Source organism: Lingula anatina, unplaced genomic scaffold (assembly GCF_051362555.1).
Source record: "Lingula anatina isolate TDL-2025a unplaced genomic scaffold, LinAna3.0 unanchor82, whole genome shotgun sequence".
Classification (NCBI taxonomy): Eukaryota; Metazoa; Brachiopoda; class Lingulata; order Lingulida; family Lingulidae; genus Lingula; species Lingula anatina.
This window is the reverse complement of record NW_028257603.1, coordinates 601,614-619,677: the sequence shown is the minus strand read 5'-3', so window position 1 is coordinate 619,677 and position 18,064 is coordinate 601,614. Positions and strand designations below refer to the sequence as shown.

Below are 18,064 nucleotides of genomic sequence, written 5' to 3'. Positions count from 1 at the left end.
CCTCCCCGTTTACAGAGTAAAAAAAAATCGATAATTGAAGAAATCGTGTACATTATGTAATAAATAGCTACAAGATACATAAATATATAATCATGGAGAAGTCATACATTTTTATATTTATTATTTCAGATGGCTGCAAGGATATTTCGTGCCGTTTCAATCAGATATGTTTTATGGCGTCCACCGGTGTTGCTCAGTGCGCATGCGCTCCTGGTTACCACTTCGGAGAGGGAGACTTTGAGGACTTTTGCATAGGTGTGTATTTTTAAAGTGTATGACGGTTTTAAGGCATTTCAGCAAAAAATATTATATAATTAATGTTTGACAGAATATATAATGAATCAGTTGCTTTGCTATGGCAAAGTGCCAACACAAAACATTTTTTACGATTTTAACACATCGCAACAGCGGTCACATGAAAATTGTTTTAGGGAAGAAATGAAGTTTTTTTCTTTTTGTGCTTTTCTAAATATAAAATATACATACAATATATTTTTTTTTTTAATCTAAACCCGAGTTTCGGAATTTTGGGGAACTCGATCCGCTCCATTATCATCAATGCTTAAGCAGTTTACAAAGGCATGCTTATAAAGTATGTTAAAAAAAAAAAAAAAAAAAAAAAAAAAAAAAAAAAAAAAAAACTTAATTCAGTGTAATTAAAGAACACACACATGAACATTTTAATTGGCAGTTTTCTCTCAATACAGATGCCAATGAATGCCACACTCAGCCGTTTCCTTGTTCAGTATTTGGTGAATGCGTCAACACGTGGGGTTCATATTACTGTCGCTGTAGAGACGGTTTCACTGGAGATGGATGGAATTGTACAGGTAGGCACTTGACACACCCTCTCCCACATTTTACTTTTACATTATTTAAATGTAGAGGAATGTGAAGATAACAATTGGTATGAAAAACACATGTATTCGCGCCGTCGTCCAATTGCAAAACGTATGCTTTTCAGTTTTGGGATATAAACCAGAAATTGCACCTCCCCCCCCCCCCAAACAAAAATAAAAAGAAAAAAATAATACTAAAATATTAAAAAATAAGTATTAAATGAAAATTAAAAAGAAAAAAGAGAGAAAGGAAATAAATTAACAATAGAAATAAGGAAACTGACATATTTCATTATTTTATTCCAGATATGGATGAATGCAGACTCAACCAGACGACGTGCCATCCCTTGGCTTTTTGCCAAAACACTCTGGGCTCTTTCACCTGTAGATGTCGCCATGGGTATTATGGAGACGGATTCACGTGGTGCGCACGTGAGTTGAGTTCATTAATCTTACTGTCTTTAATGTGGAAATATATATTGTAAAAATACAAATTAACAATTGCTCGAATTCGAAGATATGCCATGCTTGACAATGCCAATCATGAGTTGCATGTATTAGGCCTGAAATACATATACGTAGCCTCCAATTTTAAGTTCATGCCATGTATTCTCGGTTCGAAGCGTTTATTTGGCGATTCGTGCTCACAAATTTGAGGTTCGTGATCACAAACCGCAATTTTCGTTTATAAGGCCTGAAATGTATGCGAATATATCTACATTTCAAGTTATTTCAAGTAGTCAAATAAATTACATGTGTTCTTTGGTTTGCTCTGCAGAAGGCATTGATCCCTGTGTGAGCAACCCGTGCCCTTTGATCTTTGACTGCGTGGCAAACCAAGATGGCGGCTACTCCTGTGAGTGTCCACCTGGGTATGAGGTCGGGACAGGGAAGAAATGGCGGGGTCTTTGTGTGCCCATTTTACCGAACGAGGTATGACTTTTATTTCAACGATGCCTATATGGTAGGCCTAACACCCAGAGTTCCAGATATTCCTGAAAATTCACCTGTAACAGTATTGTCAGCGTGTCTGTAGAAGTAAGGTTTTCAGACTCCGAGGCTGGATTCCCATGCCTAGATCGATCCATCTGGATCGGTCTAACTCCCTGGGGAGTCTCACTAAATTGCTATCAACTTGACCGGCTTAAATGTCTGTCACGCCTACCGAATCAGCTAGGGTAAATATAATTACCCCCTAACAGCTTTACTAGGCGTGACAGACATTTAAGCCCATTAAGTTGATAGCAATTTAGTGAGACTCCCAGGGAGATAGATCAATCCAAATATCTGTGGGAATGGTCCCTGACATTCGGGGGCGAGCTGACACACATATCAGGTATACCCTCTGATATCAGGGGCAGGCCCGTAGCCAGCAATTTCAAAAGGGGTTCCTTTTCCTGAAAACCGTGGACCTTTTACCACGAAACCTTCGTGTAGCTAGATACATTTTTTTCGGCAAAAAAAGGGGGTTCTTTCGAACCCCCTGACCCCCCCTGGCTACGGGTCAGGCTGGGGCCTTAAAAAAGTATACAAAATTAAAGTATAGGTAATGCAATAATTTTGCAACATTCTACTAGCGGCCAGAGTGGACATATGCTCCATTTCTATTTATGCTGAGATGTACGCAGAAAGACGCATGCGAGTTCGCACGCAGATGATCGAGTCTGGTTTGTAGTAAAACAAGGATTTATCTATTTTAGAGGCGTGGAAACACCAGGAACAGATGGAGACTGCGAACGTAAAGCACAAGATTACAGTCCATATATAATTGAATCTACTTGTTGTGTCGCTGTGTTCCATGAATCACCACTAACTTTGTCGTTTAAAGGAAGCTTTTATTGAAGACTTATTTTCAAAAAATCGTTTTACATATGTGTTAGTTAATACAGTTTTGCATTGTTTTGAAACAATCTTAGTTATAATTATTAACTCTTTTATATACATTACTTTACGCTTAAAGTATAAGTTATACGTAATTATAGCTTTAAATTTGTAAGGTCCGTTTAGATTTTAATGGAATACGCTACATAGGAATAAATAATGTTATTCATTATTATGATTATGATAAAGTGACTTTAGAAAGTTTTAAAAGATTAAAATCTTCAGTCAAATAAAGATTGAATTACTGACTGCATGAGAGAGAGAGAGAGAAACTGTATCAAACAAAGTTGAACATTTCCAATCTTTATTTCAACTTGGCATTCAATATTTCTATTGAGTTGTCCACGTAAAACTGTATAATATCAGACATTATTCTGTCTTCTTTAAAAAACAAATAAAATCAATAATCACATTGGCCTAGTTTTACATTCCCAACCTATCACATACATGGTAAATTACCACTGGCGCTAAAATCAACTGAACTTTCAACTGCTCTCGGCAGCATTACAAACTTAAAATTAGTTATTCTTGTAACGGTGCATGACATACAGCAAACTGTACTTGCTAATACCACGGAAGTCGGGGTTTCCATTGTCAGATAGTGTTTTTTGTCCTTCTTATCATTATAACAATGTTTACACCTTTGTTTTAGTGGCCGTCAAGGGGAGGGGGGGGGGGGGGTGCGTCCAAGTGACAATTTCGTCACAACCCAGCACAATAGTTTAGCACAACTAACCAAAATAATCATTAAGTCTACACCACCATTCTCACCTAACACAATGACGTTGACGCAGCAGTGGGCACAACTATTGTGAACCATACCACACCTGTCTGAGCACTGAAAGCTACAGCTGCCAAAGCATAGTCATTAGCTACTGCAAATGTGCTGCTTCAAGAATAACAATACATTCTTCAGTTCTTCACTAGAAGACTAAAAGGCAAGACAATTATTGTGTGCACATGTACTTACAAACATTTTTGAACATTACAGGAATTATGGACAGGAAACAAAACTCACTACTATGTTTGACCATGAGCCATTGGTCCAGTTTTTTTTAACCCCCCCCCCCCCCCTCTCCCCTCTTAATTATGCTACAATATCAGATATCTTGAAACAATATCTTCCTAGAGACTATTGCCCTTTGGTGTCTGTTATTAACATCATTAACAAAGTTCACTTGAAAACCAGTGAGAAAAAAATTAGCCAATCAGATTCCTGAACCTGAAATCAAATCAACTTATCCACTTTTCTCTAGGAAACAAGAAAAAGTTAAGAGTACATTCTTAGGAAGTGTGAAAAAAAAAAAAGGTTTCACTAAAGCCACTAGGGGGCAGTAGTATCTAATCAGGGAACAATATAAAACATCTTGTTTTCTTACATATTAAGTACATCATTCTGATAGAAGTTTTCTACTAAAATATCCATGTATTTAACTAATCTGCAAGAGTGGTGAGTTAGAGACACAAAATGACTGCAAAAGTACACTGCTGAGCCATAATGCTTGGCTATTGTCACACTGAACAAGTATTTGCATTCACTTTCAGTATTCTATATGCGGTACATTTTACTTTGCTACACCTATGCAAACAGACATTTTCTGAAGGGACAAGATCTAATTATGAAGCAAATTGCACTTTCTTCTAGTGGTACTGTTACAAAAATGAAGAGAACGTATCCTTTCCCCATATCACATTTCACTTGACAGTGCCAAAATTTTACCAATGACTATATAGTCTTTCTGATTTAGTTCAACATATACAATTTTGGACACCTTTTTTTGTTCAAGGGCAAAATATACACCCTTTCTTCAGGATAAAATGCACCCATGTGATAATATTGCTTGTGGTGGATTAACAGTTCTAAAAGTGTTACATGCCATTGTAAGATGAGCTAAGAAACAGCTCCAATTGTGTTAGACTGGATTTCCTTGGGTAGATAGTTATCATAGTGTTGGGTGTGACAACATGGGGTAAAATAACCTCCGATTTTGTTCACAGTTTTTGAATAAGGTATGCTGGACAGCAAATCTGATTGATTGGGTGTTATTGTGTTGGGTGTGATTGTGTTGAGTAAGCCAAGCAGTTCCTATTGCATTAGGTGGTGTGATTGCATTGAGCAATTCTTTCTGATTGAGCATGGGTTTAATATATTGACTGAGACAGTTGCACTCATCAACAGAATTATCTTTTCATCTTTCATCCTGTTTTTTTAAAGTACCCCCAAGGTGGAATTGTTCTACTTCAATACATGGTACATTTTGCACCATTCTGTAAACAAATTAACAATGATTTTCAATTTCTTTGTCCGTTTCATAAAACCTGCATTTTTTTTGCACAATATACCAAAACCAAAATTTTGTCATACTCAATTTCTATTTTAAAGTCATATTTGATGAAATAATTCCCATATTTTTTTCTAGTAACATAAAGATTTGCAAAATTTTGTGATTGTCTCCGGTAACTTTATACTAATATGCCACTAACTGGATCTGATTTTAAAAAATTCCAAAACAAAATTATAAATACATAACTACATATATTTCCCCATTAGTCAAAGTGACTAAAAATTTGAAATATAAATTATACTATAATTTTAAAAAGATGTCTGGCAAACAAATACATTGTTCATCAATTTTTTCAATGGATGAAGTCTTAAACCACCCCGAGCTCTCTACGGACTGCTTATTTTCCACACATCTTGTACCACACCATTTTTAAATCATGCTTGCTTCTGACATAAACAAGAAGTCTCTTCACGACTGTAGCTCCTTTTTTTCAATGAATGCGGTTTTAAATAAATACATACACCTTCAATATACACACCTGTACCTCACCCCATCCAGGTAAAACAAACTCTCAGTGCTACCAACAAATACAAATCTCTGTACACCTCACTGCCACGTATCTCCTGGATACCTTTCACCAACTCAACATGTGTTCTGAAGTTCAGAGTTTGACCTGAAAGCCATTTTCATATCAGCAAAAAAAATTAGATATGATATGAAAAAAAATTCTTCAGTTTAAAAGAAAATGGATTACAGAATCTTCCAGTTTCTGTTAAATAAATAAAAGGAAATTAAGAGTGATAATGAAGTTGGAAGTTATTCTTTACAGTGATTGAAATCCTATTGGTTTTTTGTTTGAGATCCCATTGCTTCCAAATCAAATTCCATCTGGTTCTTGTGGTGAAAAAACAGTTTCTCAACTGATATCTCCCTCAATCCACAACTGCAATCCCATGCTGGCTCCTCAAGCTAAATCCTGGAGGGTCCTGAACTGAAATGCCAAAGCTGGCTCTTCTTTAAGAAACAAGAGAGTCCTCAATCGAATTCCCATGCTGAGTACTCAACCCAAACCCCACACTGGCATCTCAAACAAAATATCAGTGCATCCCAATTCAATCTGAATGCTTTTCAATGTAAAAATGAAGTCAGATATTGGTTCCTCAAATGGAAATCCCGCTGAATTCTCAACCAAAATCCCATGGTGGATCCTCAACCAAATCTTATATGAGTCTTCAATCAACCAATCTGGATCCTCCTCAATGCCTTATGTATCCTCACAACCTAACACAGACAATAAACACCTATTTGCCAGACAGTATATGGGTAAAATATCCTGTGGTATGTGTCCATGCAGTCACTATAAGAGGCCAGTTATAATAGAGTAAGATACCCAGAGCTATCATCACTACTGTGCTCAGTAGACGTACCCTGAAATAGAAAATATAGTGAAATAAGTAGACATGGTATTTTTAATTAAAGCATAAAAAGAATGACTGTACTTACTTTGTGGTCAAGAATGGCATGAGTAAGTTGGTAATGAGTACTTACTTTGTGGTCAAGAATGGCATGAGTAAGTTGGTAATGAGTACTTACTTTGTGGTCAAGAATGGCATGAGTAAGTTGGTAATGAGTACTTACTTTGTGGTCAAGAATGGCATGAGTAAGTTGGTGATGAGTACTTACTTTGTGGTCAAGAATGGCATGAGTAAGTTGGCAATAGTGGACACCAGGACTAGAATCACAGCTAAAACTGCCAGAACAACATTGATGAGTTTTGTGATGAGTGCCCTGGCGTTGGCATTCTCCACCCCCTCCATGGAGATCAACTGTTGCTGTTGCTGCTGCAGCTCCATCTTTGATATCTACAGAGAATAACCTCAGAGCTACAATAATATAATCTCAAAACCACTGTTAGGGGGCATTCAGAACAAATTAACCCTACTTACAGATACCCAGATCAAATAAGGCTGACCCACTTGAAAGCTTGCAGCATAAACCCCTAATATACACTGAATAGATCCCCTGTTGCGACTATGCTGCAAGCTTTCAATCTTTCGATCTGTTAGTCTGCGGATCAACTTTGGTTGTGAATATGGTCTAACAATTAAAACTTGGATTGATTTCAAAAAACCAACAGTTCGAACTCAAAAAATTAAGTTACTTCAGATTTAAATATCATATTGCATTTCAAATCATCAAAGCTCTAGGTAATGGCAAAAAGTTCTCAGAAAGAAAGCTTGAAACCTTATTAGCTGTGGGTTTCAGTTTTTTCAATTCCTTGAAATATTATAACTTGTTTTTGTTTTTAGTCACCTAAGTACAGTAGTATCTCTAAGGCATCGCTGGAAGTTTTTTTATTTTTTCTTTAATAATAGAAACAACATCTGGCTTAGGGTTGGAATCAACTTTATATTCAGGCAAGAGACAGTTTTGGGTGATTTGTCATAAAATATTCAACATAAAAACCTTGGAAACATATTAAGGGATTTTTCATTAATAATTTCTGGCATCACACAAACAAAGTTGGGTTTCTGGAATAAGAAACATACATTTGCAGAATTTTATGGTGTCATTCACTAGGGTTAGTTATTTAAAACAACATCAATCCAACAAAAATTTAAACCAATTATGTTTGCAGCATTACGTTTTCAGCCACTATTGTTTTATTTTAACAACATAAATACAAACCAAACTTCTAAACTCAATCAACAAATGATAAAAAGTAGTAGAATGGTAAAGTTCCAATCTCCTGATTTAATTTTTGAAATGATTTAAAAAAGTGTTAGATATCAAATGACATGAAATATCAGAGTAAATCCAGCACCCTCTATCCCCCTACCCCCAACCCGCCAACATCAAAATCTTCGCCCTGATACACAATACAAGAAAACTGTCATCAACCTCCCTCCCAAACATGCCTTTCTGCCCCCCCCCCCCCTCCATCTCACTCAAAGCAATGTAAAAAGTAACGCCAATCACTTCTGATTGTTATACTAACATTATCTTCAATAATGGAAACTTGTTTTAACTCCAACCTGGCCATCTGATATAATGAGAGAAAATAAATCACATGCTGAATTCTTAATTGCATATTTGAATCAACAGGCAAGAGGTCATCTTTTGAATAATGAAGTTCTAAATTGGTAAACTGGGCTTAAAAGGCACTGGGATATAAAAGGAATGTATTTCAGTATGAACAGTCTCTTGCCTGATAAAAAGTAAGATAATTATGTGCAATCTTCTGAACTGATTCATTAATTGAATTTAACCCTTTTTTGTTTGAAGAACCTTATTCAGTGTTGTTAATATGACAGTATTCAAAATTACTGATTATATCATGTCATGTCTAATTAACAATAGAATGTCACATATAAACAATTCCAATCTGTCTTCTCCAGCACAATCCCACCTAACACAATTCAATACCTCTCCTAACACAACTGCAATTGTTCCACCATGTCTCCTCCAGCACAATCCCACCTAACACAATTCAATACCTCTCCTAACACAACTGCAATTGTTCCACCACGTCTCCTCCAGCACAATCCCTCCTAACACAATTCTATATCTCTCCTAACACAATTGTTTCCTGATCTTACCCTTGTCTGACAACTCTCCAGCATTTCCTGCATGTCTCTGGTTCTCTCCTCTAACTGGTACTCCATTTTTTCCTCCATACTGGAAATTTCCTACAAATACAACGCTTTTATTTGAAGATACTGAACACTGACCCCGACAGTTATGGAAATAAAAGAAAGCACTGCCCTTGGCCAAATATCAGGCCTGCTGCTAGTTTGCTGAAATATTGCTGCAAATTAGCGGCAATATTTTTTTTTGCAAACTCCAGCAAACTTGTTGCTGCAAACCTTTCATTTTGCTAATGGTGAGCCTTAATAATGGGAACATTACATGTTATGGTACTTTTTTATTTAAGAATATTGAAGATTTTAACATGTGCACTTACACTATTTAACAGTGGCACTGACATTAATTGAGTCAGGGCAAACATGCCTTTCTGTTTAAACCAAATAATATTTAAAATATCAATACCTGTGGAAAAAAAATGTCTTTAAAATTTTAAATACACATTTATATCAGTTCAAAAAATTTAAGGCAGTGTGCGCTTAGGAATCCATCTGAGTGGAGTGAATGTTACCTGTTTTAAATTCGTTATTTCATGCTGGTGAAGCTCCGACAGGTCATTAATGGCCTCTTCCAGTCGGTCTTGGCGATATTTGTTCTCTTCTGATAAACTTTTCATCAACTCGTACCTCTCACTCTGCATTGTGTCCTGGAATATCAAAATCACTCTGAGCTTGATTCCTGATTCAGTCACTCTCTTTTATTGTTGAACATATTATAACTAGTCTAAGAAGTATAATCTGCCTTGTAAAACATATTATGTACCCATCCAATTTTTTTTTTTAATTCTTGAAATTTTACAACTTTACTTTTCTTCTCCAATAGGCTGTTTGGATATCTCAAGTTATGTGATATTAATGTTCTTTAGGTTGAATAAGAAGTTACTTAATTCCCTTGAGTTGTTCAAAATGGTATTCACACTGGTGATTAAAATATTAGGAAGCATCATACAGGTACTAAGTTAATAGCCATAGGAGTTTCATGAAAGAAATCCCAATTTTAACAAGGTCACAATGATCTCTTCTCTAAGTGGCATTTTATCCAATATGACCCACCAGTAGGTGGCACTTAATGCAACAGGAGACAGTAGGTCACAATGACCTCATAAATAGGTGGCGTTTTTAACCAATACAAGACAGCACCCACCTTCAAAGACTCCAGCATCTCATGCAGCCTGTCTTGGGTCTCTCTCATTTCCTGGATGTCCTGCCTCAGCGGCTCCAGGTCCACTGGCTCGGGCGGTGCAATGTCCAGTTGCCCTGACCGTTTGGGACTGCTTCCACTCTGGATACCACTTGGTCCCGAACTGCTGGCAATACTGGATGCGTCCTCTTCATCTGACCGGTACTTGAAACTGACCACATAATGTTAAGATTTAAGTTATATTTTTGTATGGTTAAATACATCACTTTCTTTTACAAGACTCAAATTTTATGTTGATTTGACATGGCGAAAGTGAGCTCTTCTTAGGACCAAGTACAGTTTACAATCTTTGTGTGATTTCTTGGTTGATTAGCCTTAACACATGTTATAATTAGCTAGAAAATGAATAAATGAACATAAAAACGGGAAACTAGAGAGTTGAATGGCCCAAATGTTTTACAATACCTGCTTGGTAACGTTCCACTTCCATGATATTCCTTCCCGACCTCATGGCCGCGTACACCTTCTTCTATATTTTCTGTATATAAAAATTAAAAAAAAAAAAATTAACTCAAAATTAAACTAAATTTACTTGAAAAGAACCAGATTTTATCCAGCAACTAGGTCTAAGACCCCATTCCCCGAGACACCATCCATCTACATAGATTGATTCAACTCTGTGGGGACTCTTGCTGATTGCGATCAGCTTAACTAAATGACACGCCTCCTCTAGAGTCCAATGTACTTGTATAATCACTGGTTGTCCTCAACTTTACTTTACCCCAGAAGATGGCGCATAAATCTGTTAAACTGATTGCACTCAGGGAGGGTCCCAGCACAGTTGGATTGATCTACTTAGATTGATGGTGTCTATGGGAATGGGTCCTTAGCTTCTTACCCAACTGAGCAGGCTTCAAAATACAAGTCTGGGTTAAAATACTCGTAAAGACATAAAACTTTCGGAGGTTGGAAAAACTACCCACAACCCCTTAATTTTTCCCCCTGCTGCATTGGTCAAATAACTTTGAAAAATCTGTCTTTATTTTTGCTAGCCCAACACCATTTCTATAGGTCAATATCCCATAACTAGTGGTTAACGACATAGCTTGCTTCAATGTGTTAAGTTTTATTGTTATAAGCAAACAGAAATATAAAACACTGCTAGAAAACATGCAGCCCCCTAGAGGGCCACTTACCCAACTTACTGAGGGTATCTATGTTGTCAGCACTTCCAAATTTATTTTTTATTAAATGTGCAAACGACCTGGGTTTGGATACAATGGCACTGAAAACAAAATCAAGGCATATCTTGCAGTGAATCAAGAAAAAACTTGATTAAAACAATGCTGAAGAATTATATCGGATTCAATCTTTGTGAAATTCTGGGTATTGCTTTGGCTATTTCGGTGAGAACAAAGTACATATTTAATGCTATTTATCTCAACTAAACGACAGATCATATCCGACTCCCAACTAATAATTAGGTAAAAAAGCACTTACTCTGTAGCACCCCTTATGTTGCTGGCAACACCTCTGAAATGGATAAACACTCAAAATAACATCATATTTTCAAAATGATTTCACAAAGAAAATCATTTTATAGCAATATAAGCCAAATGTAATGAGACTTTGAAAAATAAAACATGGGAGGATTTTTCAAAATGTGGACTACCTACCCAGAAAATCCTGTTAGGCCTGTTTTAATGTTGCCTCCCACATTTCTAAAATGGTAAAAAATTAATCATATTACATTAAAAAATCCTTATGGTTACTATCAAAATCTGAAAGATACAGAATATCCTATAGCGTCTTTTTACATTTCCATGAACTCTGTAATACTGCACAATAGAAGTGTCGTGGAGACCCTAAAAAACAAAATACCTCCATAACTCACAGACGACAAGCTTTTTTTGGAGTCTAATGCTAAATCTACAAATCTATTTTTTTTTTCGAACAAGGGCTCAGTGTCACAGAGTGCCTACTTTATTCCCTGTCCCATATCACGCAGCACTTCCTTGGCGGGTTTGTGAGCAGATACCCCATAGGTCTCAACGTCTTTAAGTTTCCGTTGATAACTTTCCAGTTTCTTTTGCAACTGCGCAATACTTTGTGCTGATTTCTGGTTCTTCTTCTCGAAGACCGTTTTTATCCGCTGAACCTGTTGCTTGTCGGCACCAGAGGCGAGTTTGAGGTATTCATTTACATTCTCTGGAAATAAATAAAATATCATGTTCATATCATCCAATTTTCCCACAAGCTCTTTCCATGGTTCTGACTTTTTTTCACTTCGCGTTTTTCTTAAACTCTTTAATTTTGTCAAACTTCTATGCTGAATTTTAAAAAAAATCATCCAAATTTCCCACAATCTCTTACTTTCTTTTGCTCCCTGTTCTCCCTTAATTAAGTCTTTAGTTTTCTGTATCTTATGCTGCAGGTGCTCGCAGGCAGCCTTTGTGCGATGTGGGTCCACGTCACCCGCCGCCGTGTCCGTATCATCCCAGCCAGACTCTGATCCTCCATTGGCTGAAGAGACAGTGCTGTCCTGTAAATAAGAATAACATTTAATCAAATTAAAATAAATATATCAATAAATAAATCAACAAACACTTGTATGAAACAATGATCATCTTTTTTTTTTGTTTTTTTCGTTACAGTATCTTATGGCAAATTTTCACAGTATGTTGGAATTAAAGATTTCACCAATTAACCACCCACGCCAGACACCAAAATATCAAGCATACGATGTTTCCAATAGTGGTTTAAGAATAAATAATGTACCACCATCAGGGTTCAAAAGAAAATAAAACAAAAATAAAATGAAAAACAGTGAACATCAAAGAAATACAATCTCACCTCTCCTACCGTCTGTAGCTCTTCTTGGCTAAGAGTGGCGCCCTCTTCAGCGGGTAAAGTGGCAGCCAGAGTGTTAGCGCCAGCACTAACAGATCTCGGCCTATTGACTGCGACCCCGCTGCCTCCTGAACCCCCATTACTGCCTGTCTCCCCAGACTTCTTCAAAGTTAGCGGACTTTTCTTTCGTTTGAGAGGAGGCTTAACTGCATCTGATTTTTTCCTGAAATAGCAAGAAATATTTTTTAGTACATGAATTTCAACATTTACGATGTTTATCATTATCAAATTATTGCATTATATTGGTAAAGCAACTATTTCATAAAATTATTCTATAAAAGCATAATGAAAGCAAATATAATTAGAGGTGTCAACATTATCACAAAAACCACTGAACAGACCTAGAAACATCATATGCACATGCCACATCATACACCCTCATGCACACACGCAAATTGCATCTTTGATTTCGTGTGTTAAAACTGACTGTTTTGTCTCTCATCAAATGACCCAGATAGCACTCCATGCCCCCCAAAATGTCATCTATCATCTCTTAATTAAACAGCACACAGCAATATTGATCTTAGACTCATAAAACTTTCCCTAAACGGAGACAAAGATTATTGTAAACTGATCTTGAAATATGTCACACAGACAAGATAAATGCTTCTAAGATAAGTGTTTTCTCCACTGTGCACACATATCATATACAACTGAAAACTGATTGAACAAGTATGACATGCTGCTTAACACAAACAACCATACAATCATGCACTAATTTCTTTTCATTCTTTCATTTTCTCTCCTTCACTACGTACCCTACTCATGATAAAAGTTCACAGTCAAAATCCTTTAAACACACACTCTTGATGCACGCACCAAACTTCAAGTTTTAAACTATATGATCCACACACAGTTAAATATTTATGACCCACATGGAAAAGACCAACATAGATTCCAAAAGTGAAGACATACGCACATGTGCGAGCATGCATAAACACACATATTCCCTCTCTCAATTCAAAACTTCCAACAACCGTTCCCACTACCACACTGATGATGACAGTACACAAATATTTCACATGTACACACCAAACATTCAAGTACCTATCTGAAAGAAAAAAGACTGTATAAAGTAAAAAAATTACAAAATCAATATAAAAAAAAGAGTGCTATCCTTATGCTTTATAAACTGTTTTATACCAGGTTGAAATAGATAATTTAGCAAAGCCAAAGTATTTTTATATATACAAAAATTTAGTTTAACATGTGGGTAGCTTTACTTCAAATTAACAATAAATTCCCATAATAATACATGTGAAAGTTGGATATAAATTATGTTAACCACATTCAGACATCAATACAAAATCAAGAGCTGTTGCCTGGAGGGGGGGGGGGGTATATAAGACCACAAACTGTTACCTAATTATTGGTAAACTCAGTCGCCTTCGCATTTTCATCGATTGGGTGGCCCGCAGAGCAAACGTTACACTTCCTGACGCGTAATCTGAAGACATGGACGGCGTTCTAAGACTTAAAAGATTTCCCAATATCTGTCTGCAGCCCTGAGGATAAACGACTACAGGAGAAAATTTCCTGTGTGATTGTGTAACAGTACCTGGTTAAGTTGCCTCCAGGACCAACCAATACAGCAGTTTAATCAAGATTCTGGAATTGCATGTACAGAACAGCTAACTGCTACACACAATTCCAGTTTGGTACAGTAATGAATACTCATCCCAGTGGACAGGCAATGGGAAAATATAATGAAAATGACGTCTGAACCATGAGTTTTAAACACATCAAGCTTCACATTATGTCCCGGTTAATGTAAGAGAACACAATTCAGCAGAATTAATACATTACATATTGGCATCTGCTATTACATGTAATGCTCCTCTCTATGACACGTAGGCTTCTGTGTTATGTCTTATATGTCTGATATGTGATATATATTCCGGCGTCAGCGCAGTATAATCCTACTACTCGTAGGATTTATTCCTATCACAGATAAGTCATGATCCTATGTCCTGCAGGATATAATCCTGTTATCAGCAGAGTTTAATCCTATCAACAGTAGGATACAATCCTATCACCATCAGGAAAAAAATCCTGCCACTCACAATGTCCAATTATATAATCCCCAGGATGTGCTACGTTGATAAATATATGTAGAAAATGAAGTGTCACAAAAGGCAGCATGGATTTCTAGTCTATGTGGTATATATTATCTCTCCATGTCAAGTCTTCATTAGTTTCACAATTCCCTGGTAAATGGTGCTGAAACCCACTCCTCTCCAGGATATGTTTCTGTAAATTACATTACAATGGACTGTTACTTTTACTTTCTAGTCTCCACAGACAAACAGAATGAAGCCTGCTACACTGTTCAGTGACAAACAGTGCTATCTCGGTGTTGTTCTTGATACTGTTGATGTCATAAGATCCACGGTGTTTTTATAATGAATATGACCAAAGCTGAAGAAGCCACTTTGTCTGGTGATCAAGTCAATAGTCTCCTGTGACCCAAGCTGACTTTTCGTGATCATTCATCATCAAGTGCACTGTGAGATAACGATGGCAATTTAGAGCTCTTTCAGAATGCATTGCCTGATGCCGCTGATTAGGTGATTTAGAGAGAACTTATTTCCTGCTCCAGTTCTCTAGCACTCAAAATATTGCTGTTCCTTAAGGCAATGATGCACCGAGTCTGATTTTCCAACCAATGTGGAAATATTGTTCACTGCAGATGCTTTCATGTGGTTCAGGTTTCTTCTTGAAAGGTTCTTAGAAAGTCTGGCAGTAAATTTGGTATTTCAAAGCTATCCTTGTCCAGTGTGGTTTTCCAATCTCATAAAGTGTTGAGATAATTTCAAAGTTCCTCCATGTTTTCTGTTGAGTTTGTGCTTTTCTTCAGCAGGATTCTGAAATTAATACCAAAGGGAAAAAAATGAGCACATAGCTATAATAATGCATTAATAAGAGGATCCTCCAAATTATTTCTCCTATAAATCAGTTGCTGTTCATTTGTATTACCTTTGACAAAAAAAAAAAAAAAAAAAAAAAAAAAAAAAAAAAAAAATAATAATAATAATAATAATAATAATAATGGTATACTTCATCTTTCATTCTATGCCTGCACTTGAGACAGAATGTAGACGAAGGTCTTACATGTACTTATATGTCAGTGAATCTGTCACTACTGTTACATGTATAGTGCCAGTGCAGAAACTACCTGAAAAAGTGAGCCAATGTGCCACAATCTCTTTAAAGTTGACATTCAGAATCTTACCTATTCCAAAGTCTCAAAAAATCCCGCTTCGCTTGAAGAAACCTTTGATGCAAAATAACTTCTTGTTCTAATCAGTTAAATACCAAACGTTTGAGCCAACCTTTCCCCAAAACGCATATCTTTCAAACCAATTGCTTTAAAACATAGTCACTATTGGTTTTTAACGCTCTCAATGCATTACATGAAAGAATCAACTAACTTTAAACTACTGTAGCACAAAAAGCTATGGACTTCAGCTGGTAAAGTTGAAATTTAAGTATAGCAAAATTGCTTTCGAACCCCTGTTATACAGCCTAAGGGTCCATTCCCAATAAAACTATAATTCTATGTAGATTAATAGATGAATGCAATTAGATTAACTGCATGACAAGCATCCTCGAGCAGGCAGGGAGTAAATTTACTTTTGTGTGCATTTGGCCCTCTCAAAACGAAAAGAGAGTTAATCTGATTGCATTTGGCAAGAGTCCCCACAGGTTTGGGTGGATCTATTAATTGGGAGTGGGCCCCACTTCAAGTGCTGTAGGAAGGCCCCCTAAAGTCCTGGTTACAAGGCAAAGAAGAAAAATTCCAAGTTTTACCATCGCGTCCATATAACAAGATATTTCAATGTACAAGAAATACCATTAAACAACTCCTTGCAAAGGTGTGAATGAGTTGGAACAAAATATCCTCAAAAATCTTTATCATCACATCCTTAAACAGTTGCTGCCCAAAACTTTCTTACCCAAGATAGGCACCGGGGTTGAGAAACTATTGGCTGAAAGGAAAACCGGTGACCAGTAACTAAACAGATTTTACACAGTTTTACTGACCAGTCCAGTTTCTATCTAACCCTCTTTTTTCAAGGAACCAGTGTTAACACTGCAGACTACATATATCATGAGACTTTCGATTGTTCCTTTTGTCACCTTTTCCTCTGACCACATCATTCACACTTTATCCAGAGTATCGTAGTCTGGCTGTGAACACAACAACATGCTAATATAGTTGTAAAGGTTTCCTGCAGCAGTGAAAAATGATCGCAACTAGAAAGTGATTTTCTATAAATAGAACCCATTTAATCTGTTCTTTAAACCATGACATCAAGCTCCTTGCTGAATTGCTTAATGGGGATGCTATTTCAATATGCTCCATACTGCTGAGAAGATCAACTGATTACAATTCTTTTTTCCTTTTTCAATGAGTAAATGAGCCATTGCAAGTTAGGTCATTAGACAACTTCAAAATTTTTTTCTGCAACAAATCTGAGCTATCTACAGCTTAATCTTAGTAAAAGAAGACCTAATAATTTAGTAAAAAATGTTTAAAGCTATATCAATTTCAAGCTGTTACACTTAAAATGTCCTTATACTTCATACTATACTTTATTATATAATTTTTATCATCCATAATTTTTTCATACAACATGAGACAAAAGGAAACAAAATCAATTCAATCCAAATGACTAAACTTTTTCCTAAAACTTGTTTTACCAGGATAATATGTACTAAAGCAAATGCAAAAATCAAGTATCACTTTATATCACCTAAAAAAACAACCAAGTCTAGTTAATTTAAAATCTATTCTTCTCATGAATATCACACCAAAATCAAACAAATGAAGATCTGGGGTAAATGTTAAAAAAAAAAGGACAAAGGGAAATGTAGTCTTGCAAATGTCTCAAAACAGGACGAAGTCTTAATCAACTGAACTAGAGCCTAATGATAATCACAGCCTGTAGTTAGGTCGCTAATTTAAAAAGCTTGTTTCCAATCAATTTTCATCAGCTTACTGTACTCGCTGTAGTTTGAACCCTAGCCATATTAATTTCATCTGGTTGCCTCTGCCACGAAGGAATATATATTTTTGGCCTTTGGTTGTTTTTTTACTTAACAAACTATCCATTAATCTCTGAAACTTGGGGTATTATCTAAGAGGTCACTCAGAACAAGTTGATCCGCGGACTAACAGATCCACAGACTAAATATGGCGGCCTCAAGTAAAAGCAATGTCACTAATTCCCTGATGACCCCCCTGCCTCCACACACCCTGTCGCTGTAGGGGCCTTGCAATTAAACCTCGGAGCTGAGATTTTATCTGATCAATGGCGCATGTAGAGGTGGGGAGACCATCAGAGGATGAAGCAGTGCTGC

At 36.4% G+C, this 18,064-nt stretch overlaps 2 protein-coding genes across 14 annotated transcripts in view; one reads left to right on the top strand and one right to left on the bottom strand.

Moving 5' to 3' along the window:
- Positions 1–92: 92 nt before the first annotated feature.
- On the top strand, positions 93–2,847 carry LOC147759134 (uncharacterized). Its single transcript, XM_086998654.1, has 5 exons — positions 93–255; positions 708–830; positions 1,146–1,271; positions 1,618–1,772; positions 2,540–2,847. The coding sequence occupies exons 1-5, from the start codon at positions 93–95 to the stop codon at positions 2,579–2,581; spliced, it is 609 nt and encodes a 202-aa protein (XP_086854780.1). The 3' UTR covers positions 2,582–2,847.
- Positions 2,848–3,007: 160 nt separating this feature from the next.
- LOC106164571 (transmembrane and coiled-coil domains protein 1) overlaps positions 3,008–18,064 on the bottom strand; it is a 70,195-nt gene continuing 55,138 nt past the window's right edge. For 7 of the 13 annotated variants that reach the window (XM_086998648.1, XM_086998649.1, XM_086998647.1 and 4 more), the window contains 13 exons: positions 14,063–15,564; positions 12,644–12,863; positions 12,164–12,332; positions 11,773–11,998; positions 11,467–11,511; positions 11,291–11,323; positions 10,987–11,075; positions 10,256–10,328; positions 9,794–10,001; positions 9,162–9,296; positions 8,605–8,694; positions 6,689–6,867; positions 3,008–6,433 (listed from right to left, as the gene is read on the bottom strand). In XM_086998648.1, coding sequence (XP_086854774.1) covers positions 6,307–6,433; positions 6,689–6,867; positions 8,605–8,694; positions 9,162–9,296; positions 9,794–10,001; positions 10,256–10,328; positions 10,987–11,075; positions 11,291–11,323; positions 11,467–11,511; positions 11,773–11,998; positions 12,164–12,332; positions 12,644–12,863; positions 14,063–14,157 — 1,689 coding nt within the window. In that variant the 5' untranslated portion in view covers positions 14,158–15,564 and the 3' untranslated portion in view covers positions 3,008–6,306. The remainder of the gene's footprint in view (positions 6,434–6,688; positions 6,868–8,604; positions 8,695–9,161; positions 9,297–9,793; positions 10,002–10,255; positions 10,329–10,986; positions 11,076–11,290; positions 11,324–11,466; positions 11,512–11,772; positions 11,999–12,163; positions 12,333–12,643; positions 12,864–14,062; positions 15,565–18,064) is intronic. The other 6 variants (XM_086998651.1, XM_086998652.1, XM_086998645.1 and 3 more) reach the window with 2 other exon arrangements.